We start from the raw sequence: 17,064 nt of genomic DNA on the forward strand, positions 1-17,064 counted from the left end.
CACAACAGTTTGGTGAGTTTATCTCCTTAACTACAGGTGCAACATCAAAATTAAAACATGATATAATAACACATTTATCAGCATGTACAAACTATCTGTAAATGTGAGTGTGTGTGTTGTACCTTTGCCTTCTCGAAGTCTAGGTCCTTGCCGATGGTGGACAACAGTCTACACAGGCACTCCAGGGACTCTTCATCGTGGTTTTTGAGCAGCTTTACAATGCAGTCATGCATGATGACCTCTGTGAGCATTTTAAGCTTGAACAGCTCGCCAATGAACTTGATGTTGCCCAGTGAGCGCCTCCTGGCCTTGTCTTTGGCCTCTTGTAGCTCATCGATGAGCCGCTGCTTCTCCTCCGCCTGCCACAGAGACGTCACAAAGAAAAGGGGGATGACAAAAAAATGAAATTAGCTGTATGAAAAATCTTATGGTCACCTTCAAACACTTCCCACCACACCCAAGATTAACTACAGATGATTTATTTTGTGCATGAACAAAGACCCCAACCCATATTCATGAAGCAGTACTGTACCACTGAGGCAGCCTCCAGCTCCTTCTGCTTCTTCTCAAAGATCTCGTCGTCATCTTTATCCTTCTCAAACTCCTTCTGGCATCGATTTAGTAGCAGCTTGCGGAAATTCACAGTGGCTCCCGGCTTATCTGTGGTTTGGACTTTAAGCTGAACGGAGCAGAGAAAACACACATTAAAAAAAGAGCAGGAAAAGACATTGTGTAGAGTTATGTAGTCTGAGTCACTCCTCAGCTCCTTAATCCCATCACTTAGATCAGAGGCACAGACATGTGGCACAAGCTTGAGATCATCCCTGAACACCAACAAGGAATGTTGCATTAATTCTGCTTTTAACATTTGTCAAGTTACAATTTTCAAGTTTATTTTTGACATCAAAGTATTCTGAATTTATAAATAAATCACTGAAATGCTTCCATTTTTTTAAGTGGTTATTCATTTAACCGTTTCCTCCCCATTTCTTAGCTCAAGTGCCTGCAACAAAAACCCATCTCTGGCATTAGCTCTGGGTGAGGAGACTGATAAATGAACCCAAGGCAGTGGGATGATGCAATGCTCCAGTGGTGATAATCAATCAGCCTAATGGTGATATAACAGGGAGTTACTGATCAGTTCAATCAGCAAGTAATTGTTGTCACTATGTGGTTCTATTATGCTTGGTGACAAACACAGATGAAAAATACAGATGATGAAACAAACAGCTGAGAAACTAAATATCAAACATCATTTTCTCCTCATCTTTGTAACTGAATAAGACGACAGATAAAAAAGACTATTTACTCGCCCAATATAAGACAAATTATTTTTCTGGAAACTACATTTGAAAAGGTGGGAGTTGTGTTATAATTGATTGCAATACATTTAGATATTTCTAACAACAGAAGTTGTCTTTGTACGGAGCAGGTACTGGTGTTACAGACTGGGCCTGTTACATGAAGAGAGTGTCGGGGTTTGTTGCTTGGCTGTGAGATTCTTCAGGTCTGTTTAAGAGTGTGTTCTTTATTCTTCATTCAAGTTCCCTTTAGCTGCCATTAAAGTAGTAGCTATTCTTCCTGGGGTTCACTCACAACTAAGCAAACATAAAGCAAGATCATAAAGCAAGTACCTCAGGGTCTTGTTCACGAGTGAGGGTAGAAGGGAGCGTGAGATGGATCGGCGGTTTGGTACAGTGTCTGCAGTGATGCGGGCGCTGTGCCGGACTGTCGTTGTGAAAAGGGAGCTGAGCCAGAAGGCAAAGCTTTCAATTTATTGGTCATGAGCTCTGGGTAGTGGCCAAAAGAATGAGATCTTGGATACACGTGGCCAAAATGAGTTTCCTCTGTGGGGTGGCTGGGCTCACCCTATCTCCTTAGAGATAGGGTGAGGAGCTCAGACATTTGGAGGGAGCTCGGAGTAGAGCCTCTGCTCCTTCGCATCGAAAGGGGTCAGTTGAGGTGGTTCAGGCATCTGATCAGGATCCTCCTGAACCCCTCCTGATAGAGGTGTTCTGGGCACGTCCCACAGGTAAGAGGCCCCGGGGCAGACTCAGAACACACTGGTGGGATTATATATCCCATCTGGCCTGGGAACGCCTCAGGGTCCCCCAGGAGGAGCTGGAAAGTGTTGCTGGGGAGAGGGACGTCTGGGGTGCTTTGCTCAGTCTGCTGTCTCCGTAACACGGCTTCGGATAAGTGATTGAAAATGGACAGATTGATGGATGGAGTCCTAAAGTTGTATCTCACTTGAACTACGCTACATTGCCCCCATGATTTCCAGTGGTACTGCTCAGTTTAATCCGAATTTGTAAAGACAATGTGCACAAACTTGGACGAAATGAACATAAAGCACAGACAGATGGCTCTGTCTGTCTCCGTATCTAACGTTGAGCCCTTAGTCAACCATGATAGTGTTTAGCGAGCCAACTTTACACTGCAGGAGCTTCTGGAGGCTTGTGCTGTGCTGCCCTGTTTCCTGCTGTCTTAACTATAGAAACAAATCATCTGTCAGCTAGCTCAGAATTACTGCTGTCACAGGAGGTGTTGATGAAACACTCAAACAGAGAATCTGAAAAATGCTAACAGTGACAGAAAGTCATTCTGTTTGCTTTCAAAAGCTTGACAGGAGAATACAGGTGTGTGAAGAAGCTACAGTATAATGTGGGATTTAACAGAAGCATTTCATGCTTTACTTTAACAAGAGAAAAGCCTTCAAGAATAAGGACTATTTTCTTCACTGACTAATGGTATCTCAGTGGACTTTTCCAACAGGACAACTGAAGTGTTTTGTATTTTGTCTTTAACACAAAAAACAAAAACAAAAAAACAAGACAAAAAAAAAAGATAAATTATATGTATAAAAAAACTGCTTGGCTTGTTTGTATTTAGTTTGGTCAAGAGTTTGGTCAAATGCACTGTCACCACACAACAGTCTGAGGTTCTGAAACATGATGCAGGCTCATGCTTTTTATGAGGAAGGAACTTACTTCATTATGTAACACTTATCATATCAACACACCATTGAGCTCTGTGCACAACTGCAGGAGTGACCACCTAAACATTCAAGCTTATCAAACACATATTTCCATATTGCGTGTGGCCCTACTTACCCCCATAAGGCAGCGGCACATGTTGGCATAGGCCACCGAAAAGTCTGGCTCGGAGATGGCCTTTTCGAAAGTAAGATCAATGACTCCTTTCAATCTCTCCTCAGTGTCAATAGTCAGTTCCGTCACCTGTTTCATTAGCTGTTGAAACTTTTGGGGGGTCAGTTTGTTGAGGATACTGCGAACCCGTTTAAACAGATCCTGGGTCTTAAGGTTCTCTGCATCGTTGTCCTCTTCCTCTGCTCCGCGAGCGCGAGCCTTTTTCGTTGAAGGTTTCCAAGCCTTCTCTGCTTTGTTCAGCTGCACGTCATCGCTGAGTGACATGCTGGTGATGATTTTCCTCGGCTCTTTCCTCTGCATTTGCTGAGAGCGACGTTGACCGCCAACGCCCATGCCCATACCTGGAGGCTGAGAGGAGACAAACATGTCATGTCATCCGTGGGGAATGAACTTCAATTGGCAGCTCTTGGATCAAGCTGAGAAAATGTGAACTTACCGGTCCTCTGCCGCCTCCTCCCATGCCAGGCCTGCCGAGGTTGGCGAAGGAGGGTGTAAAGTCAGGGCCACAGTTCATTCCTGTTAGACGACTGGGGTCCAGTTGACGCAGAGGGGTCTTATTAGCCTGTGAAGACAGAGATGTGAAGCAACTTCAACTTTATTCAGATATTCTTTCTGATGTAAAGCTGTCATCTTTATGTCTTTCTATGTTTCCACTCACAGAGACATTAATTACATCCCACTACTGCTTCTGTGGTGATCAAACACCCTGCAACAATAAACTGCACTGACTTAAAGGATGTCTTTTTCTCCCCTGGGACAGACTGTCTACAGCAAGGAGCGGTAAGTGTATTTATACAGCAAGATTTAAACTGCAGCGAGGAAATTTCAAAGTGTTTCACCAACACATAAAAAGAAAAATGAAAAAAGAAGGACAAGTTTAAATACTTTTAATATAAGAGAAACTATTATAGACTGTATGTCCATGTCTTTACTGTGAGAAGCTGCACCTTGTCCAGGACAACATCACTGATGGCTGGCAGACCCTCAGGCTTGTTCATACTGGCTGAGATGAACTGGAAGCCCAGAAGAAACTCTCTGTCGTATTGTTTCTTCTCCTCTGTGTTGATCGGCTTCCATTGTTCTGAAAGAGAAACCGAAACAGAGAATGACCAGAACGTTCCTGTAATGAACATTTTCAAGTAATATCTCACTCAGTATCATCTCAGAATGAAACTGGGAAGAGAATGCCCTTGGCGAAATGCTCCCTGCATGGCGGAGCTGTACTGCAGAATAAAGGTGAATAAATGATCTTTGGTCGGTATAACTGTAGGTATTGTCATGCCTCATAATGTCCACAAGGTGGCAGAGAGGATGGCAAATAAATTAATTTATAAATTAAAAAAATAAGTACAGCAGTGTAAGACAAAGTCCATCTGTGGGTACAGTTAGTATTTAATGATATTATTTACTCTCCTATGGTTTGATTTGAAGGCAGATGATTCATTTACTACTGATTTTTTTCGTTTATAAAACAGAACAAAGCTGCAAAGGGAAAAGGGTCATGACCTACAATTCACCTATTATTTAAAAAATCTTCTTGTTTATTCTTCTTCTTGTGCTCACTGTTCAAATATTATGCGTTGCCATCACATAACTCTCGTTTTCCGCTGAACAGTCAGAAGCACAATCAGGTAAACGCCACTCCCTCATTTTCACAAAGCAAACATAAACGTAGTCCACTGACACATTGCTAACGCGTGAATGTGAGTGAGATAAGATCTTTGTTCACACTGACTTGCTCACTGGAAGGTATCAAGGTTCAGAGACCCACCCTCTTTGTACTGGTACTTCTTGTCAGTGTCAGTCGACTTGGGATCTGGCTGAATGTTCTCAGCATCCAGCTTGTCCTCCTTGTCCTCCCAGGTCAGGTCCGCCTCCTCTGGGGCAGGAGGAGAAGCAGCAGGGGGCTGGGTCTCTGGCGCTGGGGCAGGGGCCGGGGCCGGCTCGGGCTCCGGGGGAGTCACGACTTGCTCCTGGTTCAAAGATGGGACAGAGCTTAGAACAGTCAGACTGCAGTCTTAAAATTTATGTTAAATGAAACTATCCTGTGATACCTAGAGGTTGATTTGAATTATAAACTAAGTTAAGGCTTAAATCTGTCTTCCTATATGTTGGCGAGCATGGAGTGACTGCAAGCTCATTAAAACAGGCTGTAAAAGCATGGAAATGAATGAATAAATGCATTTCACCACACACACCTCTTTAAAGGCATCCAGGAGGTCTCCTACAGCCTCCTTTTTGTTCAGATCCTTCATCTTCCTCTTTTTCTTTGGCACAGACACAGCGGCTACAGGAAGGAAGACGAAACACAATCTGCCTCAGATTAACACAAATATATCTGACACAAGTGTCCTGCCAAAGAGGAATCATCCACTGTTAAATATTTTAGCACGTTGTAACCAACTGACCTTGCATAGTAGTTTCTACAAGGGCAGGGGTAACCGTCTGGGGAGGAGGGGTGTCCTCCCTCTCCTCTGCTGTGGGAGGGGGAGGAGTGGGCACTGTTTCTGGGGCGCTGTCAGGTATGGAAACCGTCTCTGCAGGAGATGGCTTCTCTTCCTTGGCGGTGGACTGGGGCACTGGGGTATCTTCTTTAACATCCAGGGCGACTGGAGGAACTGGGTCCTGTACTTCAGGCTGGGCAGGTGCTGCCTGGACAACTGGATCAGCAGGAATCTCCTGAACAGCGGGTGCGGGGGCAGGAGCAGGTGCAGGTGCAGGAGCAGGAGCAGGAGCAGGTGCAGGCTGATCTACAGGTGCCGGTGTGGCTTGGACAACAGGTGTAGGCGCTGCCTGAGTGATGGCTGTGCAGGTCTGTATGACCTGCTGCTCATTGATCTCAGGCTCAGCGATGGGGCTGTCGTCACGCTCAGTTGCACAGGCGACGGGCACCTCGGGGTCTTGAGGGGCTGGCAGCGGCAGGCCGTTGGGGAGGCAGAGCTCCTCCGGCTGTGCAATGGGAGACTCCAGGGGAGCATCCAGGTGACTGGGTGGCAAGTGGACTGACAGCCTTTCTGGCTCCACCTCTGCCACACCGTTAGTGGTGGAGGGAGGTGCAAGGGGCGTGTCCAAAGAGGCAGCTGCCTCTTCTGCTTCAGCCTCTTCCTCTTTCACCTCCTCCTCCTCCTTTGCCTCTGTGAATTTCTTGTCTGTTTTGTCTTGTGCAGCAGATGTGGGGACAGGGTCAGGGAGAGGTGCGGGGTAGGCAGGCACCTCAGGCGCTGACGGGAGGGGCGGGGTGGGTTCCCTTGGAGGTGGAGGAGCATCCATTACATCTGCAACAGGAGCACTGGGTGCAGGAGTGGGGCTAGTGTTGAGAGGGACGTCCTCTGCTTCTGATAGTAGTGGGGGTGTGGGGGGCTTAGTGTTCGTGTCAGAGGAGGTAGCCTCTGTGGGGATGTGGTCGCCCTTCGCAAGTTCAGGGGTCTTTGACAGAGGAGGGGGCGTAGGTTTCCCTCTGTCATCTGGAGGATCAGAAAAAAATGTTGTCAGTATTTTACTGTTCAGTTTATCTGTTCAGTTAAGTTTTCACAATCCACACTTGTCCTGGCCTTAATAATGACATCAGAGGTATTCAGGAGACATGCTTATTACTAGAAAGATTTACTACAATGAAAACATGTGATAACTCTCACACCCCACGTAGGGATTAAAGATTAACAACTTATCAGTTTTCTGATATGTACCTTCTGTGTATGTGACGCACCCCTCTCCTCCTACATTCCCAACCACATACTTATTTTAAGCCGTCCACTTCCTGATGAAATGAGCTTTAAAATCATAGTGTAGTAGACTGCCTTTGAACAGCATAAGTTTGGTCAGCCTCAAGTCAGATCGGTAATTTTGCAAGATTTATGACACCAAGCTTTAAAAAGTTTCATTGACTGTTGGTATTGAGGTTTGAGCCTCTTCTGAAGTGTTGCAGCCTGTGAGTATAATAACCAAACCACTAAGCTTTCTTTAGGTGCCACGGCTGATGATGAACTGCCTCTTAACAAGGTGTCTTCATGGCTATCACTGGACTACATCATGAAGAAAAACATTCAAATAACTGTACAATCGGACGATGACAATATATCAGCCAGAATATGTATAAACTTCCATCGTCACATGTTTGACAAAGGCTACAATATATGTTATTATCCAAAAGGAGTGTGCCACATCATATCGTTCATGATATTGTGAATGTATTATTCTTAACATGATATGAAAACTTCATGTCGTGATACTCACGATATTTCAACTTTTTGACATATTGAGGTCATTTTGTTACCCACGGCAACAAAATGACATGGCTGAGAGCGAAATTATTACCGACTCTGGGGTGGTTCCAAAAAGAGGAGCAGCTTCAGTAGTGTGGAATAAACTGTGGCGTCCTGAATGTTTTATGAACAGCCCTGGACTTCTCAGACTCTTTCAGTGACTTACCGCTCAGAGGGAACTCATTCAGCGGCTCCTCTGGCAGCAGCACAGCGTCTCTCCCTCTCCTCTCTTGTCAGTGTCTTCAAGTGATTTTGGTAATGTAAACCTCTCTCTCTCTCTCTCTCTCTCTCTCTCTCTGTCTCATTGTGTCATATGGATTACTGTTAATTTATCACGCTGATCTGTTCTGTACGACATCTATTGCACATCTGTCCGTCCTGGAAGAGGGATCCCTCCTCAGTTGCTCTTCCTGAGGTTTCTACCGTTTTTTTCCCCCATTAAAGGGTTTTTTTTGGGGAGTTTTCCCTTATCTGCTGTGAGGGTCCAAAGGACAGAGGGATGTTGTATGCTGTAAAGCCCTGTGAGGCAAATTGTGATTTGTGATATCACAGCTCGATAATAAACTCCATATATGTGACTGTGTGATAGTTGTGGTATCATAACAGCCTGTCACAGGACCTGTAGTTTGTGGTAGATTTTATTTTGTTAAACTATTAATATTGTAACAGAATCTGAATCTCAGTCTGAGTTACTGTTGTTCACAAACTGAAGAAATGAGATCATTTTTCTTTTGTTTTTACTGAATATTTGAAGCAAACTGTGAAACTATATCACTTATTTTGTTGCAATTCTACGTTCTTAAATTAATAATAATTAATTTATAATAAAGAATATCTTTATAGCAAACCCTGAAATATCATGATATTATTTTAGGGCCATGTCGCCCACCCCTACTATCCAGGTTAAACCGATGAGTCCCTCATAATCCAGAGGCGGCTATTTGATATCACTGAGTCACAATATTTGTTCCTGCAGGCTGTCATTCGTCACACGCTTACATCCACGTAGTTAAACTATTGCAACATGTAAGCCAACAAAACACTGGCCTGTTTTATAGTTAGGCTTATTCCCTTGTTTATCCATGACTGTAGTAAGTGACCTAATTCATGAAACATGAGGTCATATATAGCAATACCAACCCGTCTCTTAGCTTGCTCTGAGCTTAAAGCTTCATACCTCAGTGAAATGTGCTCTTAACAGGAGACTGATCTTTAGAGGAAACCATTAGCTGGGAACATTTAAGTGTCATTTTCATCTAGTGAGTGAAATGCATTAAGAACTCTGCATCTCGGGTTAAATTTAAAACCCATTAAATGCTTAATGACAGCTTTAAAATGCAATTGGGGACATTATTATTCTGTATTTATCTTGTGCAGCACAAAATAAGCTGCCACCGCAAAAATAAAATCTTAATAAAATAATAACTGCATTAACTATATCAGAAATCTCGATACATATGCTTTGTGTATCAATTAAAAAAGGAAAAACAGCATCTGATAAGAAAGACAAATACTAGCAACTGAAGTAAAACTAAAATCTGAAGTTCTAATTGTAAAACTGTACTAATATCTCTGTGTGACTGTGTTAAAGGCTCGGAGCGTGCAGCACTCACCTGGTCTAACCACTGCTGATGTAGCAGCAGCTGTGACGCTCTCACCGTTGGCCTGGACTACAGCTGTACTTTCTGATCCCGATATGGCTGACTGTAGGGAGACACACACACACCAGAAAGTGAGGTATGACCTCAATGGTGAGGACAACAGTGGTTTTTCCACTTGACTGGGGGAAAAAAACTGGTTTAACATCAGGTCCTAGTTGGATAATGAGCCACATGTCACAACTCTACAAGCAAATCACAGATCAGTTGGATTTTATCAGGTTGTAGAGGAACACGTGAACGAGCCCTGGAAACCCGCAGCACTCCCTATAAAGTAGTAACATATGGACAGTGCAGGCAAGTAAATTCTTGTTTAAATTCATTTCAAGTGCTTTAAAAGACTAAGCTGACATTTACAATGTAGAAAGTAAAACAAATGTATGAAGTGACCCGGTAGAGTCGCCCCATATAGGCTGAGTGCTCTGCAGCGGCCAGGGTCGAGTTGGGCGGCCAAACCTGTGGACCTTTGCTGTGTGTCATCCCCCCTCCGTCTCCCAACTTTCCTGTGTATCTTAGCTGTCCTATCAATAAAGGCAAAAATCATCCAAAAAAGAATGTTTCAAAAAAGAAAGTATAAGAAATATAAGGCTATAGACCAGGGGTGTGAAACATGCGGCCGGGGGCCAGAACTGGCCCGACAAAGGGTCCAATCCGGCCCTCTAGATGACTTTGCACACCTAATATTGTCGCACACCAGCCCTAATTCACTGAATCTATGAATGTTACTAAACCTCTGTTACTCCATTTGCACTGATTTCATTATTGATCTGCAGGTTTTGTCACAACTTTTACAATTTGCCTAAAAATATAATAGACACCTACAAACAAAATTGAAACTGTAGCAGTGTGCTAGTTCAAGTGCTGTGTTGCCTTTGGTCTAGACCATGGCACTGTGACTTACCTGTGGTGGGGTTGGGGTAGAGCCACTGCGGCCCCCTGACATAATCTCCTCTGTAATATCTCGACCTCCTTGGTTAGGGTCTCTTATTCTGATCTGTGGAGGGGAGAGGAGAGATCCACTGTCAGAAGGATGAGTATGAGGATATGATTGTGTATGTGAGGACACCAACCATAAATGACGGAGAGTAAGGAGAAAGGCAAAGGGTTAAAAAGTTTCAGGGTGAGGACAGCAGCGTGTAAGAGAAGAGCTGCCTTCCCATGATGCAACGGCTACAGTCGTCAGCCCTTTTCTGTGTCTATGACGCGCTAGCCGCCTCTGATTCAATGAAAGCTACATTTCTCACATTGTGAACCCTGAGGCACACAAAATCCAAACACTAACCGCCATGCAAATTCCTCTGCTGCACAAATGAATGTGCTTCCGCTGGTTAGCCACCAGCAACGCCGTTCGACTGAGTGAGAATCAAGTTGACCGACTTTCATGCAAACTGTTTGAGAAATTCCACTGCTGTTTTACGTTATTGTGAGAATGTGTGACTCTCATGGAGGCAAAGCACAGACAGGCACAGAACAGAAGGCTTTCCTGTGTACACACACAACACTCAGCAGCAGAGGGGAAAAAACAGTGAAAATCTGATCACTCGCTCACAAGGAGTGCCCATACATTACAAACACATGCTTTCTATTTAGCTCTCTTTTTTCTCTCACTCACACACTAAATGCTTAATCTGGGAAGTCAGAGCTGTCATCAAACTGGTATGAGCCACAGCACTGCTAACAAAGTGACGTACACAGTCCCTGCACAAGGATTAAACTGTAAAAGTTAACAGTGAGCTGCTACAGTGCTCCTGCTCTCTGGCCTACTTTGGACTTTAAGAACAACAACATTTGCTTGTCACCACTGACCTTTCACTGGTTAAACTCCTCTCTCGGAGCATTACAAACCCTAGCGGGCCTCTCTCATCCTGGGGCTGGAGTAGCAGTTCCAGCAGACTCAGGGCTGGACTTTCAACCCCACAAAGCAGGATAGCGGTTGGACGTAGCCAGTGAAGTTTTACCTCAGCTCAACTCACACGCATCCAGGCTGTGATAGAGTGCTACACGCCGGCAGGACAGGACAGAGCAGGGCTGGGCCTGACTGTCACTAAGCTAGCTAGCAACTTGAATAACTTTCCCCCTTTCATACGCCGAACAGAACAGGGAGGGGAAAAAAAGGATAAAGCGACTGGCCTTGTAAAGCTATGGTATTGGAATGCGCAACCCCTCCCACAGAGACTAACAGACAGTTAAAGGGGCCGGAGAGTGAAGGAGGGGCAGAGTAGGGGGGAATGGGAGGGTTTCCAGGAAAAAAAAAAAAAGAGTTATCGTTATCAAATGAGCTGCAGCTAGCAGAAGTAACTCCCCCTTTTCCTCATGCTCTGCCTGCTCTGTCATTCTGCACACTCAAGTCGCTTCTCGTTTTTTTTTTTTCCAGGCTCACCCCTTCTGAGAGTAGAGGAAACTAGCACAGGAGGAGGAGGAGGAGGAGGAGTGGGGTGCCACAGCAGCAGAGGAAGGCTGGTTGGTTAGCCCTTCCGGCTCAGAAGGGGGAGGAGACCGGTGGCCACGTGGAGCTGAGCTATGTGCTGACATGTCCTTCACCCCCGCCCCCCCCCGAGTTCTCTTTGACACACAGTGAGTGGGAGAGCAAAAGAGATGGGGCGCAGACAAAAGGCAATTTTGAGAGCTACAACTTTTGCATGTAACCAGGTACCAAAAGAAGTCAGTGGCAGCAGTTAAAAAGATAAATGAACAAAATAGATGATTAAAATACTCATCATACAATCTACAAAGTTCAAACACCCTTCCTTAATCTCTCTATTTGACATGTAACTAGCTTGAGTACCTGTGTTCAGTAAATCAGCCTTGCAGTTTGCACTGTCCTGTAAATGGAGGGTCACAGATTGCCCACACTAGAGCCTTGTGTCCTGTTGACGTGTCTTTTACACGACACCAAATCTTTTTCTACTTTCTAAAAAGTGCATCACTCCCAAAAACCAAGAATGCAAAGCTTGTGGTGTGTACTTATGCACACACACAAATGCCTTCACGTAGTCTCACGGCTGAAGCACGTACACTCACTGTGCTGCAATTCCTCCAGTCCCTCCCTGTCTGTCATCTTGAGTTTCAGTCTTACATTTTGTGTGGACGTGTGTGTGACAGAGACGGTGATTGTGCACTGGGCCTTTGTAGCCAGTGTTATAACATCAGCCGGGGCTCATGGGAATGAGCCAAAGTCCACCCCAGGTGACCACAGTTGCTGATAAGCAGCCAAGTCCCCCGGCGTGAGGGACCCGACAGCATGAAAGTCTAGCAGCAAAAGAACAGAGTCCCCGCACTGAACACTGACAGCATTTTCCTGGTAACGCGGGCAGTGGATTTAGTGACTGACTCATTTTTTTCACCAGAGAATACCTTGGATGTGGCAAGTTTAGCCAGATGAATACAAACAGAAAGGTTACATTCCAGCCACCATGAAGTAAAAAAAAAAAACTTTGATCAGTCAGGCCAAAACTTAACAACAGGCCCATACAAACTGAGGCAAACACTCAGAGCTGGCCAAAAGTAGTGTCAAGACAAACTGACACAGTCTATGAATAGGGTAGTGAGGGGAAACTCACACAAACAGAGCCACTCGATGATGATTTAAGTAAAATAAGAGAACTACAAAACTAGGAAATTGGCTGCAAGCGTCAGTTGCATCAACAGTACACCAGCCAGAATATTTTTAATTCTATCTGGTTGGAAGAGTCTGAGGAATCTGGAAACGTCTAAAAATACTTTCTCAAATGTGACCAGCATCACAGAAGTGTCAGATGTAAAAACGATGATTACATGACAGGCACAAACTGGGGCTACAGTTCACACAGAGCTACCACATACCAAGCCAGGGCCATCTTAGAGAGCAAAGGAAACACTAGACATGCTGTAGAACTGGGGAATATGTCGTACAGCGGCTTACTCTTACAGCACACTAAGTTAAGGTCAAGTTCCCCACTATCTGTTTCAAACAGTAAACTGAACTCTACGTACAGACCCAAGAATTACTCCAGCATCATATAGAGAGATTGCAACACCAGTGACAAGCTGCACTATCTCAAACCCATCAGGTCATTGAGTTACTGAAGAAAAAACAATGGTATTTCTTCGTATTACTGCAAAGAAGTTGTTCAATAAACAACTTCTGCACTGAAAAGGTCAAACTAAAACAGTAAGTGCCTACAGGGACTCTAATATAAAGTTACAGCATTCAGATATTAATCATTTTGTACCACTCGGTAACACGTCACCTACAAAGAGTTTTTAAAAAGGAAGCTGCAGTATTACACTGTTGTGAAATCAGCTTTAACCAAACAACACAACTCTGTCTGATTAACATTTATAACAATGGTTCTGCCACTGAGGTCCCATAATGCATTTCAGCCAGCTCATAATATAAAGTAGTACTGTACAGATTTAGCATTGTACTCCCATAACACTGTTGGACAGATTACTGACAGTAAAAACAAGATTGAAAATGCAGAACCAAAGATATGACCTGTATTGGTCGATGCATTTCTTCCTTGTCAAAACCAGATGCCTTCATTACCCACAATGCAACTCAACCCAGCTTTCACACTAGTAGTGGCTTATGTAGCCTGGAGCTTCAAGCCACCAGCAGATATGAGAAGCGGTCTACCCAGATTTTTTTTCATCTTCAAACTTGCAGTTTTCCGCCTCAATTGACGCTTATCAAACTTCACTCTGCTCCCTCTGGAGCCACTAAAGGCTTTACAAATCTTTTTTTTTGTGTGTGTGTGGGTTACAAATGTAGCAGAATAGCTCCCAAAGACCTGTAAAGAGACTTCAATTTGCATAATTGGTGGGGTTCCCCTGAGATGACAAAACACGTCCTCTCCAGAGGGAATTCTTAGTCTTCCCTCGCCACTTTGAACACTGCATGTCGTGCAAAAATCACAGGGCAAAGAAAATGCCTTCAACTTTCTACAGTGGAGCCAGTGACAGAAGGTTTGCTCCCAAAAGACCTTTTCAAATCCGAGTGTAGCACACCAGTTTGGTGCTTGATGACTCAAATCTAAAAATCAAAAATCTGAACCAGTGCAGTTTTGGAAGTACACCTGATACCTGTTCCATGACATATTGGCTGATACAGTGGTGAAGTTTATCAGCATATGGTTAGTTAACTAGCTGATCATTGTGCCAACATAAAGCTAAAACAGAAGCGGACAGGTTTGTATTATTGAGAGCTCAATTACATTTTTAATGTATGCAAAAATTCACCCGACACAGATCATAAAGCTTAAAACAGACAGGATCTGAAGCCAAACTATAATATCATGCCTCTGAAAGTCCAATTATTTACCTTAGTGAGATTTTCCCCTCACACAAAGTTGGTTTTGCAGTCTTGTAAGAGGCCGTAAACATGCCGCATCTTTAACTGCCACAGTGGGTGCTGCTCTTGTGCCTACTCTATGCCAACTTTCAAGGGCGCGAAGGCAGGTTGCATCTGAGGCTGCTAAGCGACCATAACCTGCACTGTATCATAGCCTATTTACCAGAAATCCTGAGTGCAGAACTGATCTCGTTCCAGGTGTTGTTATGTAAGTGTGTATTGGGCCAAAAATATCGTCCGTGAGACAGATGTAAAGCCCCGGGGAGCCCTGCATTAAAATCATCAACTTCTCCTACATATCTATCACAGACTGATATTTACTGAAGACAGGAAAGATATCTGTTGGCTGTGATTGGTTGTTCCTCATCACATGACGTGGTGCACGCTGCTGCCTTCCAAAAGTTATACTCTTTTTTCTCAGGGTGCAACCTTCATGCCCTGAAATCAGGCACTCAGCAGAAGAGTTGCTCTGGTTTTTCAGTGCACTTGCCGTGCGTCCACTAGGGGTGGGAGAAAAAAAAAACCAATACAGCATAGCATCGCTATATTTTTGTAAGGCAATATCATATCGTCACACAATGTCAAGTATTAGATAAAACCGATGTTGACAAAGTTTTCTTTTGGGGACATAATTTACAGTTGAAAAAAGGTAATAAATCCCAATAAAGATCATTGCAATCCTCAGCATACAGCATCGCAACATATTTAAAATTGCAAGAATATTATTTCGTAACTTCAGTATCGTGGAGACCTGAGTGATCCCAACCTTGGCGTCTACATTGAAAACAATTAATGTGAGGGCGCAAAAAATGCGACATGTGTATGGCCCATATAAGAGACTTGCTGCAGTCACGTGGCCCTTTAGATCTTTGTTCTCAGGTGGAAACTCAGAGATGAGTCCCATATTGAAAAATATTTCACTTAGATATAAAAAGGAACTAACAAAAAAAAATACCTGGTGACAGTTTTTTGTTCTGTACCAGCAGAATTTTTATTTTAATTTATTCACTGCTGAATAAAGCTTCAGGAGGCATTAGAGAGAAATTCAACTGTGTATTGATTAACACAAAGGTGAGTTGGCAAAGCTGTGTTAAGAGGAAATAGGCTACTTTATGACACACCCTGCCTAAATGTACAGTATGTCCCTTTTCCTCACTGACTTCACTCAGTGTTAAGTTTACAGATGACTGTTGTGTGCACCTGGATGAACATGTCTGCTGCATGTGACTGTGCATGACACGTTGCAGCAAACAGATAAGGTTGCTGCATTAAAACAAAACACAGAACACAGCAGGGATCAAACCCCCTTCTATCTTTCAAGAACCAGAAACACTGTTTGGCTTTTAGTCTGCAGTATCAGCGAGATGTCATGCCGATGTCTGAGTAGATAAGTCCGACATTATCAGAGGAACCTTGAGTTTATCACAGTGGCTGTTTGGAGCTGGAATTTTCTCCAAAGTAGAAAACACAGATATGATGTTTGGAAATGGAATTAACACAAAATAATTGGGAAAGTTCCTGACCTGCACTGATAAACAGATCTTGTCCAAACATGTCTGATAACAAGTTTCCATTTTAGGCGACCAGTTAAGTCTGTGTTATTTTCCTATTATGGTTTCCACCATGTTTAATGAGATAAAAAAAAGCCTCTCCTAGATTTACTGGTGGTTCTTTCTGCTATGAAAGTATTAGTACATCGTAAGTGAGTGAAATGAAAATCCTGAACTAGATATCCATTTTCAAAGTGTAAGATGTTTTGTGTCGCAGAACACTACGTACCTGTTTCCGTTCGCGCTTGGTGTGGATGTGCTGTGGAGGCTGAGGAGGTGGTTGCTGCTGTTGAGGGGCTGGGTTCATAATGACGGGTGCCGCCTGCACCGAGGGGGTGAACTGAGGCTGGGCGGGGTAGTAGGCCCCTGCTGTGGATCAGACAGAGAGAAGAATGTAAACCAACACATACTGACTTAATCCTACAGCCATAACTTGACACAAACACATCAGCCAGGTTGTACACAGGACACACACACACTGGCTTAACAACACATAGCTACTGTTTATAGTCTACATTGTTAATGTTCTTTTAGGCTACTTAAATGTGCATCTAAAACATGAAGGTTTGATTTGTTGATGATTTGCAGTGCAACAGCTGCTGCTTTCTGTCTTTATAGTGAGGTAACTGAGTACTTCTGTCAGTGCCTATTGAGGATGTGTTACACTTTAGGCATCCGTCAGTACAGAGTGCAGAGTGCAAGTACAGAGTGATTTACAGTCTCTGTGAACACGCTTTGACTAAACTTATGAACAATGATTATGTTTGAGCTTTAGTGTCCTGACAATGTTCCTGTGGACACTGTAGAGACATCTTGTGTTTTGAAATCTATCACAGCAGCACTTCAGTGTTAATGCCACAACAATCTGTCAAAAATGGAGAGTGTAATCTTAAAGAACAGAGCTGTGATTAATGAGTGAATCTACAGATAAATAAATGTGTAATACATTAATAGTTTGGGGACTGGAGAAGGACAAATATTGATTATTTAAACTCTGTAAGAACAATCACACCATGTCATCGATTCGATTATTGAATAATATAATAAACCACTTGAAACCTGAGCAAATTGGCTTGATTTCTTTTAAAAACA

General features: G+C 43.6%; 1 protein-coding gene and 1 non-coding gene across 8 annotated transcripts in view; both read right to left on the minus strand.

Annotated features, from left to right (window-relative positions):
* eif4g1b (eukaryotic translation initiation factor 4 gamma, 1b) overlaps nt 1–17,064 on the minus strand; it is a 52,821-nt gene that overhangs the window by 8,282 nt on the left and 27,475 nt on the right. For 6 of the 7 annotated variants that reach the window (XM_033631221.2, XM_033631219.2, XM_033631218.2 and 3 more), the window contains 11 exons: nt 16,202–16,341; nt 9,992–10,084; nt 9,046–9,136; nt 5,579–6,634; nt 5,369–5,457; nt 4,942–5,143; nt 4,118–4,251; nt 3,607–3,732; nt 3,114–3,518; nt 533–679; nt 123–359 (listed from right to left, as the gene is read on the minus strand). In XM_033631221.2, the coding sequence (XP_033487112.2) occupies nt 123–359; nt 533–679; nt 3,114–3,518; nt 3,607–3,732; nt 4,118–4,251; nt 4,942–5,143; nt 5,369–5,457; nt 5,579–6,634; nt 9,046–9,136; nt 9,992–10,084; nt 16,202–16,341 (2,720 nt within the window). Of the gene's footprint in view, nt 1–122; nt 360–532; nt 680–3,113; nt 3,519–3,606; nt 3,733–4,117; nt 4,252–4,941; nt 5,144–5,368; nt 5,458–5,578; nt 6,635–9,045; nt 9,137–9,991; nt 10,085–10,896; nt 11,240–16,201; nt 16,342–17,064 lie in introns of those variants that run through there. The other variant, XM_033631224.2, reaches the window with a different exon arrangement.
* On the minus strand, nt 756–830 carry LOC117260392 (small nucleolar RNA SNORD66). Its single transcript, XR_004501919.1, has one exon. It is a non-coding gene; the product is annotated as a small nucleolar RNA SNORD66 (small nucleolar RNA).

Source organism: Epinephelus lanceolatus, chromosome 4, assembly GCF_041903045.1.
Source record: "Epinephelus lanceolatus isolate andai-2023 chromosome 4, ASM4190304v1, whole genome shotgun sequence".
NCBI lineage: Eukaryota > Metazoa > Chordata > Actinopteri > Perciformes > Serranidae > Epinephelus > Epinephelus lanceolatus.